The sequence below is a fragment of the Pithys albifrons genome, chromosome 5 (assembly GCF_047495875.1).
Source record: "Pithys albifrons albifrons isolate INPA30051 chromosome 5, PitAlb_v1, whole genome shotgun sequence".
Taxonomy (NCBI): domain Eukaryota; kingdom Metazoa; phylum Chordata; class Aves; order Passeriformes; family Thamnophilidae; genus Pithys; species Pithys albifrons.
In genome coordinates, this window is record NC_092462.1 from 25,745,967 (window position 1) to 25,759,894 (window position 13,928).

At 36.9% G+C, this 13,928-nt stretch overlaps 1 protein-coding gene across 6 annotated transcripts in view; it reads right to left on the reverse strand.

Annotated features, from left to right (window-relative positions):
* The window catches only part of TBCK (TBC1 domain containing kinase), a 106,857-nt gene that overhangs the window by 48,662 nt on the left and 44,267 nt on the right, over positions 1 to 13,928 (reverse strand). For all 6 annotated transcript variants that reach the window (XM_071555963.1, XM_071555962.1, XM_071555964.1 and 3 more), the window contains 7 exons: positions 13,512 to 13,641; positions 12,590 to 12,688; positions 11,335 to 11,397; positions 10,353 to 10,479; positions 9,741 to 9,791; positions 8,966 to 9,049; positions 4,943 to 5,028 (listed from right to left, as the gene is read on the reverse strand). In XM_071555963.1, the coding sequence (XP_071412064.1) occupies positions 4,943 to 5,028; positions 8,966 to 9,049; positions 9,741 to 9,791; positions 10,353 to 10,479; positions 11,335 to 11,397; positions 12,590 to 12,688; positions 13,512 to 13,641 (640 nt within the window). The remainder of the gene's footprint in view (positions 1 to 4,942; positions 5,029 to 8,965; positions 9,050 to 9,740; positions 9,792 to 10,352; positions 10,480 to 11,334; positions 11,398 to 12,589; positions 12,689 to 13,511; positions 13,642 to 13,928) is intronic.

A 13,928-nucleotide genomic window follows, 5' to 3' on the forward strand; every position in this document is an offset into this window, starting at 1 on the left:
ATCATACAGAAAAAGAAGAGCTATGCATTTATGATACACTGAGTTTCTTATTTTTCTTATTTTCTTATTTGAAGGAAACAGAATCCATTTTCTTGAAACAATCTGCACAGAAAGCCCCCATAAATTAGGAACGCAAGAGCATCACTGTCAAATTTTACTCAGTTGCATAGCTCATGTTCTGAAGATTTACAGTTAGACATAAAGCTTAATATATTACTTTTTAGCTCATAAAAAGTGCAAATTAGTTCTCCTATTAAGCTTCTGCTGGAAGTAAACAAATGAAAAGTAGAAAGCATAATTGATATTATGTTAATAAATGACTACTTATTCCATAAACTCTTAACTGTGTTATGGCACTGACTAAATGATGCACACATTTACTGAAAACCTTCTTAGCACAGCTCTCTCTAAATTTTAGCTCTATGGCTTCATCTGAGCAGCTGATTATATCTGAACCATACTGTCCATAAATAAAAAAAAGCTGCAATGAATGACCAGACTGTTCACCACTTTTAATATTCAGAAGGCTTTTACGAAGCTTGGTCTCCAACTTGCCAATAGATTTTAAGGGTTCATAATCTAAAACAAATAAATTTCTATCACCATTTTAATCTTAAAATACATTCATTCTATTTCCCCAAGTATATCTACATCATGTCTTAAATAGATGGCGTTCTAGTGAATAATATATAACATGCCTTCTCCCCTGAAAGATCCCCCACAGTGTTTGTGATCAGGTAACACCTATTTACCTACTTGCTAGTATGCAATATCTTGCTTCCCACACAGTAGGAAAACAAGTCTAGTACCCCGAGGCTCTGCTTGCCTTGGAGGTACATATTATGTGGACATCATTTTGAGCTACATTACTTTCTTGGTATTTAAAAGCAATTATTTCCTCCTTTTCATATATTTGACTAAAATGTTTTACCAAAGCAGATACAAACTTTCTTCTAATGCCACAAACACCTCTACTGTGTATGCACTTACAAAAAAAAATTAAAAAAAATACACAAAACGCAAAACTTTAAAGATTCTTAAAAGGTAACCATAAGAAAAAGCACTGCTTAGTTCTAAACCATCCTCACTAAAACTATTAACACTGACTTGAAAAGCAGGTCAAACACTTCAAGTATAAGGTTATCAGTGAAGTTTTTATTCAAGGGAGTTTCCCCTGTTTTTAATAAATACAGTGTTTTAAGACAAGTAGGTCTTGGTAAACCTGAAAAAGTTATGATTACTATTAGTAGGCAAGCAGAGGAAAGCCACACCACTGGTGGCACTACACCCCCTTCAAGGCAAAGGGGAAGAGGTGGCCAGAGGGGGCTGCAGGACCCGCAGCTCCCCCGCACCGAGCGCACCGGCAGCGCCGGGTGCGGGACTGGGCGCAGCGCTGGTAAATGCTGCCCTCCAGCGACCGCCCGCCGGAACAGCGCCGTGCCCTGCCTCTGGAATAACAAGCTCCGGGAAAAGGTTTCCAATCCTTCACTACTGAACACTGAAACATTTTGCTGGGTTGTGGTTTTTATTGACGCAACTCTCCATAGCTGGGAAGTACACCTAATGTGTAAGCAAAGTAGCATCTGAACCACTGAAACAGCCTGAGAATAAGTAATTTTAAAATAAGAGACTGTAAACCAAACACTTCATTTTCTCAGAGTGACTTTGAGATGAACAGTTCCATGAATTATCATTTTGCTTTGCTAGTAAAATACAAGATCTTTTCCAGTAAGTTCTTGGACATTTCTTATATATGAAGCACACAGCAATCATTCAAACAATAAATCCACCGAGGTTCTTTAGTTAAAACTGAAACCTGTTGATCTCAGACTGTTTAATTCTCCACCTTTCCATTATCTCTGTCTACAGCTTCCTTTCCAATAGTACTCTCCTATAACAAATTCTGCTCAGTACCTGAGCATGGAGATCAAGTTTGTTGATTTTCAGCAGGGTGAAGATGTTTATTTGCCCACAGATAGGTGTTCATATTCTAAGAAAAGTGCATCTTCCATTAGACATTCAAAGCTCTCTGAGATACTGGCTCAAAACTTGATGAAAGCTTTCTCCACAAGGATTGTTTTATTGCCTGTTATAACTGTCTGGATTGTTTCATTATTTGACTGATCCTCCAGAAGATAAGAGCACTACAAATTTGTGTCTCCAGAAAATTGAGAGGGTGATCAAACGCTGAAAGAAGCTTCCTAGATAGGTGGTTGATGCCAGGGTTTACGAGGCATTTGGACAATGCCCTTAAGAGTATGCTCTATATCAGCCCTGAAGTGGTCAGGCAGTTGGACTAGATGAATGTTGTAGGTCCCTTCCAAATGAAATAGTCTATTCTATAAACTCCCGATTTTTCCCCTTTCTGTTCCATCTTTTAAATGCATACATAGACACACATACTTAGCTTCAATCCTATATGGTGCCTAGAAAATTAATCATATATTTAAAGGCTACAGAAAGGTTCAAAAGATAGTGTAAATTTAGTCAAATTTTTAATATTAGACTACCCACCTATACGCACCTACATAAACACAATTTGAAGAAGATAAAAATACCAGCAAGAAACTTCTCCTACAGGTAATTACCATCATGTAATTGCATAACAGAACAAACAGAGATAAACTACTTCAAGGGCAGGATTTTTAATTCTCATTTAGATGAAGCCTCTATTATTGACACCTCCTGCACATCACCAAAACCAAGCTAAGGTATCTATCTGTCCCACTGTGCCAGCAGCTTCAGCACAATGATGTTAAGTAACTGCAGCCAGACTTTGACATCTACGTTATGATTAGATGACAACTGTTTCTAGCTTCCACAACTTGCAGATGAAAGTGCTTCAGAATAATTTATGGTTATAGTTACACTTTTAGTAACATAGTACACTTTCTTGTTATTCTTCAGTTCCAAATGGTCTGCTATTTGGGGTCAGAATTATTCAGTAAATTAGGAATATATTATAAAGCATTACATAGGGTGAGGAAGATTATAAACTTTGGGAGTGTGAGCAAAGAACTGTAAGATTCACTGTATATATCACCCCTGTATTTACAGTAAATCACACAGCCATAGCAATGTACCTAATCCAGGCACCACATGAGCTAATAATATTCACAACAATTCAAGCTTCAGCAGTGCTCAATATTCTGAGAGCTACGTGACCTGAAGCAAATGAGGACGGTGTCAGGAAACACATTCTTCCCTGCAGTGGAGCCTGCGTTTCAATGATGAAAGATTAATCAGGATTTACTTTGATAGGATTAGTACTCAAGCACGAAACTGTGGTTCAGATCTCATTACTACAGTGCATATACTTCACCTTGATGGATCTTGTGCTGCCTTGTTTATAGGTACAAAAAAACCCCCACCTCTCTAACTAATCTAAAAGGCAGAAAAAGTCTTAGAGAAAAAAACCAACAAAACAAAAAACCACAAAACCAGACACAGTTTAGAAAGGACAAACCCTCTTCAGAGGTTAGTGTTAATTTTAGAACTAGCATTGGTCAATGCAAGAGGTTTTTTCCAAAAATAAACCTCTGTTTTGCAGTTACTTAATCATTTCTAAACTGTAAGATGTAGAGACAAGGCTCACATATAACTATGTGCTGTCCAATAAATAACACATCACAAAACTAAAATATAACAAAACATGTGATTTCAAACTATTCCATCTGACTTATACCTTAGACATTGTCAATGAAGAACACTGAAATATAACTGTATATGCAGACAGAAGGAGCTGCTGAAACATCAGGTAAGAACCAGGATGGGTTGCTACAGAGCTCTCACACAGATTAGTAGCCCAAATGAGGATCCATACAATAGTCAGGGAAATTACATCTCAACCTCTTCAGTGGGAACTAGTTTCCTGTACAAAATACACTGAGGAATTGCTTTGGTCATCTGCAGCCTCTAACAGATGATGCTTATCTGTCAAGTGCATTTACACAGTGATGCTGCAAAATTGATTCTCCCTCAGGAACTTAACTGTTGTTGTTACCCTTGCCCTTTGTCTACTCAAATATCTAGGCTTTCTGCTGATCAATGCTCTCCCTTCTCTTGACCTTCCTTTTATCTTCTTCCACCTGCTCTCTTCAGATGTGGGTCATTGGCAATACACATGGCCTTCTCAAACTTCTCTCTTTATAATGCAATACATCAGCTTTGTCTTCTCCTCATTTTAACATCCCAGTATCTTTTAAATTTCTGTCACTCAAGCAACATTATTACACTAAAAGTACCTCTCTAAAAAGGAGGAGGAAAGCTTTACTATTTACACTGATAGCTACAAGTGAGATCTAAAGAAGGCCTTGGTTGGCTTCTTCCAACAGTCCACCCTCTCTACTATGTTTTGGCTGTGTTCTCAATTCTCATTTTCCTTCATCTTACAGATTTTTTTCCCAAGGAAAGCATAAAACTTGTGTCTAAGTTATACACTTGTCCTATATTTCTGAGAGACTGCAGCAAATCACTGCTAAGCCTTTTCCATCGTCACATTTACAAGATTAACCATCACTTGCACATATTTTTTGCACTACTGGCAAAATTATATGTCTTTTGTGCTACTCAACAGCACTTAATTATCTTGCAGCAATTTTGCTAATAGTCATTTATGGCCACACTGATTTTTGTATATTAATTCACATTTCAAAAAATATATACACCTTTTAAGATGAACCTGTAAATTTATAATAACTGGCTAGTACTATTTTTTGGTATTTACCATCCCAACAGAACAGGAGTGACTGGTAAGCATGTAAAATAAGAATTAAAACGTCATCATTTTATCAGCATATTCACAAAGGTCCATTAATATGGAAGCTTCACTTCTGTCAAAGTAGTACTGAAACAATCTAGAAAGGCATCTCAATACCAGTTGCCCTCCTTTTTCTTTTTTTAATTCCTTTGAATAATACTTATGAGAATCCTTAGCACTTACATCGGGAATAAACCCAATTTCATTAAGGTGGTTACTCAGCTCTGGATCATGGAATGCAATCATCTGGGAAAACACCGTCAGGTATTCTGAAATGACAAATCCAAGATCATTGTTAAAAACACAAGCTGCAAGCTCACAAGCTTCTGCCACATGCTGATAGCTCACAGCAGAGCTGTAGGAAAGGAAAATCACTAATTTTAAACCTAAAATAAAACCAGCAAGTGAATTCCATCACTGTCCTCCTTGTCACCATGATATTCAATATAAAGGAAGAAATGTTTCATTTCTCTTTTTTAGTACTTCTTAATTTGGACTTTTAACAATGGTTTTCTTGGTTCATCCTTAGGTTGGGATGCATGTGCAACATGCAAAGTTAAAGACTTTTCAGTATGAGTACAAGCTGCAAAATACCAATGGAAGCAAATTAGAGCAACACTGTTCCAAGAATTTTTAAGACTTCTACTGTTTTAGTGATACACAAAGTTTGTATTATTGTTTTAATATTCTGTGTGGTTTCTTTTCTACAAAGTTAAATTTTGTAATCTGGAAGTTGAGGTTTTAAGGCAATGAGGCTCTAAGATTACCATTTTCATGATCAGTAACACCTTAATTTGCTTGGCGTTTTTTGGGGGTTTGCCTTGCTATTTTTTTTCTTTGAACCAACAAGGAGAAATGCTTACTGTAACAGATAAAACTTAATACATCTTCAGCCTGGCACATTTGGTTGATGGGTACAATTTCATTAAGTTATCTAAGTAACATCTGCTTTTAATTGGAAGAGAAGCAGACAGCAGAACACAGACTCTGACAGGTTTCTCTCTCTGTTTCGCCTCTCTCTCACTTTTGTCCACGCAGTCGTATGCTTTGTTAGAAGGAAGATGAAGAGGCACTAACATCGGGATTTCGTAACAGATGGCAATTCCTTTTCCTCCAGGCTCCCAAGAACAGAGTAATTAGGGCCCAGACAGCTAGTGCAGGGGAGAAAGACAGACAGAGAGCATAAACTCTGCTTCCAGAACATGCCGACACCTCAAGGCTCCACAACTACTGTCCCCAAATATAAACCTGGATCCACCAAGTCCACACAGCTCCACAAAGTAGTCATTCAGAGTTGCCATTGCTTGCTTTAAAGTTTATTGTAGGACTAGATGCCTACTGCTGTCTCTCTAGGGGAGAAAAAGTAATTCTTTATTGCTGTTCGTCTTCATTCCTCAAGTGACAAAATGAAACTCCAGTTCCACTGCTAAGAAGTACAGAAGTGGCTCTGCTTGGACAATGTCATGCATAGACTCCCTTAAGAATAGAAGAGGGTCTAAACATTCAGTTGTTTATATAGACTCCTGTATTATTTAAGTCTTGATTATCTGCACTCAAGTTAACTCTTCTCAAGTTAAGTCAGCTAGCTAAGGACAATCCCTCAGTAAAATAATACTGTTTGGACTAGAAATTTTAAAAGCTGATTCTGCTCTCACTGTAAGAATACTAGGGAAACAAGCCACAAGCCTACTGCAGATTACACTTGAAAGGATGCCTAATTCTCCAAGGTAAGTTACAATAAAAAATTAAGATCTCTTGAGCCTACTTGAGAATTTCACAACTTTTTTTGCTTCAAGCTGCAATGACAAAGCCACAGTATACTAAACCTCTTCAGAGATTTCTGGCATTTTAGGAGTGACAGCCTTTCTGCTCTGATACTGCATCTGTGCTGTGTTGCAGCTGCCCCATCTCCCCTCTGCCCTGGGGAGGTAAGTAGGTAAACAGAAGCACGAGGAGTTTAGTGTCACCATGGCTAGACTACTTTGGAGTTACTCATATGTCTCATGTTTTCTCAGTTTCCAGCCAAAGTTATTCATATGCATACAAGTAGGGAGATTAACTAACTTAAATTTATACCACACTACATCATAATTTACAAAAAGCACATCTTGCATCCACACCTTCGTGAAACTGCCAGCAATCTCTATTCAGGTAGAACAAAACAGTAATCCTACACCTTCATCTATATGCCAATGAAAATGATTTCCCAGTTAGCTTTCCTGAAACACATTTATTTTAAAAATGAAGATTCATGCCCACTATGGTTCTCTATGGATATATCACAGGTTGATAAATTCCATCTTTATTTGATTAGCCAGTGTCATGAAATGTAATTACTGTGTAGGATTATGTGTGTAATTAAGAGACTAATGAAAAACACAGACATCTTTGCAAAAATAGTCAATTGCAGTTGGTTGGAATTTAACAATAAGAATTTCTGGTTTAAATATTGGGCATTCCATAGAAAAACCTCTTTAACTGCTCCTGCTTCCTATTTCATGTAAAGAAATACACCTGATAAGCTTAGAAAAAAACACCTGTCTTCATTGTATGCAACAGTTCAGAAATGAGATTTTTGCACTTTGCAGTTCGAAAGATTCCTTCCATCCACCTCTACACAAAAGATACAAAGAAGGTAAAGTTGCAGTGGACAGTTAAATGACATATTCTTAACACTTTCTTCTAACTCAATAAAGCAGGGAAATGACACAGAATTTTTCTTCAAACCTGTACTTAACCATTGGTTTTAGACTTACAACCCTAGAAAAGATTAATTAGAATACTGAAAGAATCCTGAAGGGTCCAGTCTCCCCAGGTCCTTGACGATGCCAGATGTTGAACAGGAACTTGGGAATGCCTACACTGCTTTGGTTCACTGAATCCTACTGACCTATATTTCTAACTTCAGCTGATACATATTTTTGTAAAGCTCCTCGGGAGTAACTTCACGAAACCCTGGAGAACAAAAGCATTATTTTATGGAAAAGTATACTCCCTTAAGGAAAGTCTTTACCAAGTTATTAATCTTGAAATCCAAAGCAGTTGTCTCCAGAGGAGCATACCTGTTCTTTTCATGTTTAGACCTTTACAGCAAGCAATCTTTCTTTACAGACAAAAGGATGCAAACAAGTTCTCCAGAATAATTTTTGCATAACTATTATTTGATTCAGTTTGTAACAACTCTTTCCCACTATCTTCTCCACATAAACCCTCCTAACCACTGCATTTTCTCCTTACAGTAGTTCTCTCCAGATTATCTAATATGTAAATGCTTTTATGTCTAGTTAGTTTTGGTGATCCATTCTTAATTTCCTTTTTTGAAGACAAAAAAATGACAGTTTGAAGTTGATGAGTTTCACAAGAAATATACAAAAGAATTTCTTTAAAAGAAATACCAGGGCAGCAAGCCATGCTGAAACCCAGTATTCAATAAACACTCATAACTGTGTGCAATTAAAAGCATTCATTACCACCTATTTTTTTTTAAACTACTGATGGCTTTTCAAACAGCTTCTTCTGTTTTTTAAAAACTGCCTGGAAGACAAATTATCTTCCCACCATAGACTGTGCCAAAGTGGCTTTCTAGTTGTAGATAATTCTTTATCAAGTTTCCATGAAATTTAAAATAAATCTTCAAGTAGAACAGACGTTCCTAGCTAATGCTTTAATTTCTCTGAGTTACCTAAAAAGTTGTTAAGGACTGAACTATGGAACATTATTCCTCAGGGTTGTCCAGTTCCTGTCCTGCTTTGACTGACATTATCTTCCACGCAATTAGAAATTCTCCTCAAATCCCTACTTCCCTGAATATCGTAACTTCCGTTTTCTGAGAATCCCCTCATTTGTACTGCTCCTCTTAATTTTCCCTGATTGTCAAAATAGGGCTGATAACAGTATGATTTTGATCATCTGAAGGGTAAGTCTTTACAATATAACACTAGAAAGACTATTTAATGCTTTTACAACTTTGCAGGATGGACTGACTCTTACCTTGGATTTTACATAGTACATTTTTGTGTGTGTGCACACATTTGGGTTTTCTCTCCTTTCTGAATCTTTACCCTCTTATTTTGGGCCTAATTTTCTTGCACAGCTATGTCATTCTAATTGCATACAAAATTCGAAATCCCTTGAAAAAGTGTATTTATATATCCAGAAGTAATTCTACTTCTCTTGGAACTACAAAAAATAAAGGGACTGACTTACCTTGAATAACATGAGAATTATCCTTCAGAAAGAAGTTATACAAATACTTCGGTATAAAAGCAGACATGCAAGCATATGCCAGAGCTGAAAGAATTAGAAAAATGGATGCAATGACAGAGGCAGAAACAAAACCACACCTAAAAAAGTTCATTATTAAGCAGATAAAAAGCATAAATGCTTAAATCAATCTATACACAAAAATGACTGCATGCACAGTAGGCATAATAGGAGTCATTGTCCTTAGAAACTAGTTTTCCCATATGCAGACTTTATATAAAGAAAGTCAGGGGCAAGAAAATAAAAGACCTGATCTGACCAAACCACATTCTTAGAAGATGAAGGCCACATATCCAAAGACGATCTGAAAAACTCTTAGGCATTTAAAACTATCATCAAATTTTCTGAATAAAGCTAGTCTGACAGGTTAACACTTCGGTTAATAAGTAATACATTCACCTTAAAGTTTAAGGCTCCTCTGAAACACACATGTACTACAGCAACATTTCTTGCTTCTTTTACATACAAGGTTATTTGTGCTTTTGATTATTTATCATTATAGTAATTGGCAATAAACACAGGATTTGAACACCTGCAGTATACCACATTCAGTTTTGAAAACCCAACCATTTCTTTTGACTTGTGGCAACAAGAGCTTTAAAATTCCTTTTTGGTACAGAGACTTTCCATCTGTTAGCAGGTGTGCATATCTGTCTGCAACTAGGTACAGATGACAGACTGTGCTTCCCCTTCACTCCCAGCAGAAAAAAGTACTCACCTTCATTGTTAAAATTCAAGTACAGAAATGGTGCACAAAGAGAGTCAAGACCTAAGAGAGAAGAGCCATGAAGAAACAGCATAAAGAGCTCATTTATTTTTAATACACAAAATAAATTCATTAGTTTATTATGAAAATTTGCATACTTGATACTGGCTATAATTCTGCCAGGGGTTCCCCATGTAATGCTGAGCACAACGGTGAAATCAATGCATGAAAACAGAAGATTTCAAATTGTTAAACTATAATGCTGAATTGATAATCTGCCCCAAAGCTTCCAAGAAAGGTCAATTACTATCCCAAGATCTCAGTAACTTGTGCAATTTTATCTTGGAACTGAACAGTAAGCAACAGATTCTTTGTTTGTAAATAAAGTGACTGAAACTTAAGAAGAGTAAATATATAAAAAGAGAGAGGCAATTTACCATTAGAAATTAAACATGAATTATTAGGAACTCTATTTGCAATAACCCACAGATTTGTTCTTCAAAGGAAAGAAAAAGGAAAGCACGCAAAAAAAAAGCTTCTATTGTGGGGAAGAGGGAGAGGTATTTTTAGGGTAGTCACAGTTTTCCATTTAATTATCTGACCCTGTCAGCTAGTCAAACTCACCTTGCCAGTACACCAGATCAGGATGGGAAACAACCCAGGCCTTCAATACTCGTCTAAACTTTGCATGACCCTCTGGTGATGACAGCAATTCATCATACTGATGGCATCGAGGAATATCAACTTCAATCTGCACCAAAGCCAAGCATATAAAGAGAAATTGGGAAAAGTGAGGTAGTACTACAGTAATCTTGCAGTACTAGAAGTGGAAGTCAGCCAAAGAATGGATGTCAGACCACCATCATAAACACGATCTGCTTCCTCCACCACTCTCAAAACCAAACCTGACAGGGGAGCTAGCAGTTTAAAAATAGAGAATTTTTCTTTTTCTGCATTCATACTTTTAAAAGGGTGCTAACCATTGAAAAAGGCAGAAGGCAGATTACAGTTACAGTTTTTTACTTCTGGACACATTGCAGGTGGTAATATCACTTTGCCCTAAAAGGTAATCAAATCAGAGTTCTCAATGTTGTGACCAATTTGATGGAAAATATTTCTTCATCCAGCTGAAAGGAACAGCTGTTGCTTGTGATGTCTTCTGTTTGGTAAGAGAACATTTGAAAACATCCTCTTCTTGGAGGACCAAATTGCTTAAAACTCCACTTCTGTGAAGCACAACTCACCTTACAGGATCTCAGGGCCCTCAGCACTATCTGGTACAAGGTCCAAAAGGCCCAACAAGCATTCAATAAACCCAGGGATTTTAACAATACATCATTAATATTGTTCACTACACTTAGCTGGTGCTACAGAAATAGCGATTATGAAGTAAAAGAGGATTTCACTTCCCACATGTTTTAATGTAAGTTGAATCACAGTACTTGCTCATATCTGTTTTGCAAGACTCCTGCTACACAGCATGAGTAATGTTAGAGGGTAAATGGAACATTTTTCATATTATCAACCACATCTGCTGTAATAGGCAAGTGACTCTGATGGGTGGAAAACATCAAGTGACAATATTTGGTAACACCAGAAGTCTTACTTGTCTGTCTGTAGGAATCGGTGTGTCTTTATCAATGGCATCATATTTTGCTTGTATGGCACCCTAAATGTGGAAGAAGAATATTTGAATTTAGAAAGCCTTTACTAACATAATTGCATATGACAATGTGCATGCCAACATGCAGAAGAATTGACTGTTTTTGTTAAGTTCTTTAGTCAGCAAATATATTTTCCTGAAAAAGTACAGAAAATTCTGACAGCCAAATTCGAACACAACCATCTTTATTCTGTTGTAATCCAGGACATACAGACCTTTCTGTGACGTCCTCAGTACAATCTTCAGTGATTTTCAGTTGTTTATGTAGAAAGCTAGGTCCTTGATACAATTCCCATTTTCAAATTAAGAGATGCTCTCAGTTTACAGCGCTTACCCCTACCCCTAGCAAGTGGCTTTCAGCATCATCTCTGTGAAGGCACTGAATCCAGTGGCTTGTTAATGGATATTGCCAATGTAGACCACTCTCAAGTACCTGTTATGAGATGGGAAACCTAACCCATATTGTAGATATGGTAGGCTGCTGAAGCATGAGAACTGACTCATCTCCCAAGACTCAGGCTACAACCATGATCAGCAGCTTTTATTTGCAGCTTTTTTGTTGATTATATTATGTAGCACTCTGAAGATCATATCCGACACTAAGTATCTTGAAAAACTTGGGATGTATTACCTGCAAGAATCTCTTTGCTACACTGCTGCAACTGAGGTACTATGTGAGGCTCTCTCATTTCTGGGACATTCCTTACTAGTCCTTTGTCTGAAAGGGCTACACTTGCTTTATTTATTCCCCAGTCTTTCTGGGAAACACATTGATTGGCAGGTGAGAAAAACACATTTGATATGTTTCATCCTGTTTTGTCCAACTATTGCTGACTGGAGCAGGACTGTAACAGCATTTGTCAAAAGAAAAAAATAAAAACAAATCCTCTGTTAACTACCAAATGTAAACTATCTAGCAGAATTTGGCTGTAAGGGTATTATATTTCCATCTCATAATCAAAATTAAAGGCAGTCAAGTTTACATACTTGCTCTGAAATCAAGTAACATTAGAGACAAGAGGCAAGTTTGTCTGAATTTCTTCATTAACACAATTTCATGACTCATTTTGTTTGAAATTCCAGTAACTCTATCTGCCAAATCTTTAAATCCATTTCAACTTCCCTGTCAATCCCATTTCTACACCACTCCACTCTGTTAGTACTGGAACTTCTGCAAATGCCCTCCCATTACCCTTACCTCAACACCCAACAGGGCAGCCCAGGTTATACCTCTCAGAAGAGGAGGGATGTCAACCCTGGCTTCCTTCCAAATTTGGTTTTTCTTATATGGGTAGGCCTTCAAAGAGAAGAGATTAATTGCATAAAATGTTACCATGAAACTGAAACAACTCAAATCCCAGCCCTGGGACAGTCATTTCCTAGGAGGACAAATGCTGTCAGCTGAACAGAGATTACAAGTTTTACAAAAAGTAAATTTAATTCCTAAGTGGAAGGCTTGGAAGGAAAACTACTGTTTGATGCCAAAACATCTACTCTTTCACATAAATGCATTCATGTGCTTTGGTATATACTGGATATACTTACTAATCCAAACAATTTATTAAAAGTTTTTTCTTCATTATTTGTTTATTTTCATACTATGCATAGATCTTGGTTTTATTAAACATTTCTAGTTCACACCTGATAATGTGCATCAGCTCTCTCACTCTTAAACAAGACCATCTCTTCCCATACATGTAAATTAGGAACTGCTATTTCTTCACCAATATAAACCTCTTATTTATAACATGCCACTGTGATGGTGCATTTTCAAGTACCTTACTACTTGAAAATGCAGAAATGTTACAGGCATATTTGTATCTATAATAGCTTAGTCTGTTATAAAATAAAGGATGCAAAATTATTTTCATTAGTAAATAACCAGTACTAGCAGCAGCTCTGTTTTCAGTGCATACTTTAAAATCTACTTTCATATTCCTTACTACTGGAAAGACCGATTCTCTTTTTATCTTCAGTCTTCCTATACTTTTGTAGGATTTTCTTCCCCTTTTCTGCTGCTGTCTCTTGTATTACTGCTTCTTTTTCAATTACTTTGTCCTTTAAAAATCTTCCAATTAACAGTCCAAATCCAATTATCCAGCATTAGAAAGATTCCATACCTTCAGCAGCCTGTCAAACAGGACAATTCTATTTAGCTGGTACTCTGTGTCCCTCTCCCGGATGATCAGAGGAAGACTGGCAGCTGCAGAGAGCTCATTGCTACTGTTTGAATGAGGTAACGTTGACTGGCTGCAAAAAGAGCTAGATTAGTAGTGAAGAGCATGAAATACAAATAATTGAAAAAAAAATATCCTATGATGCACTTCTGAGTCAGAAACAAGTATAAATGGGTAATTTTGAATATTCAGCATAAACAGTTGATTTCCAGAACAAAGAAACAGGCTAAGATCCTCAGTTTGGTATCAGGGCCTTAAGTGCAGAGTGTTTATCAGCTCTTAACTTTTAGAGGCAAAAAAGGACATGTTAGTTTTGCTTTTTGTGTCTAGCTCTGCAGCGTGCCACTCAAATAAAACTAA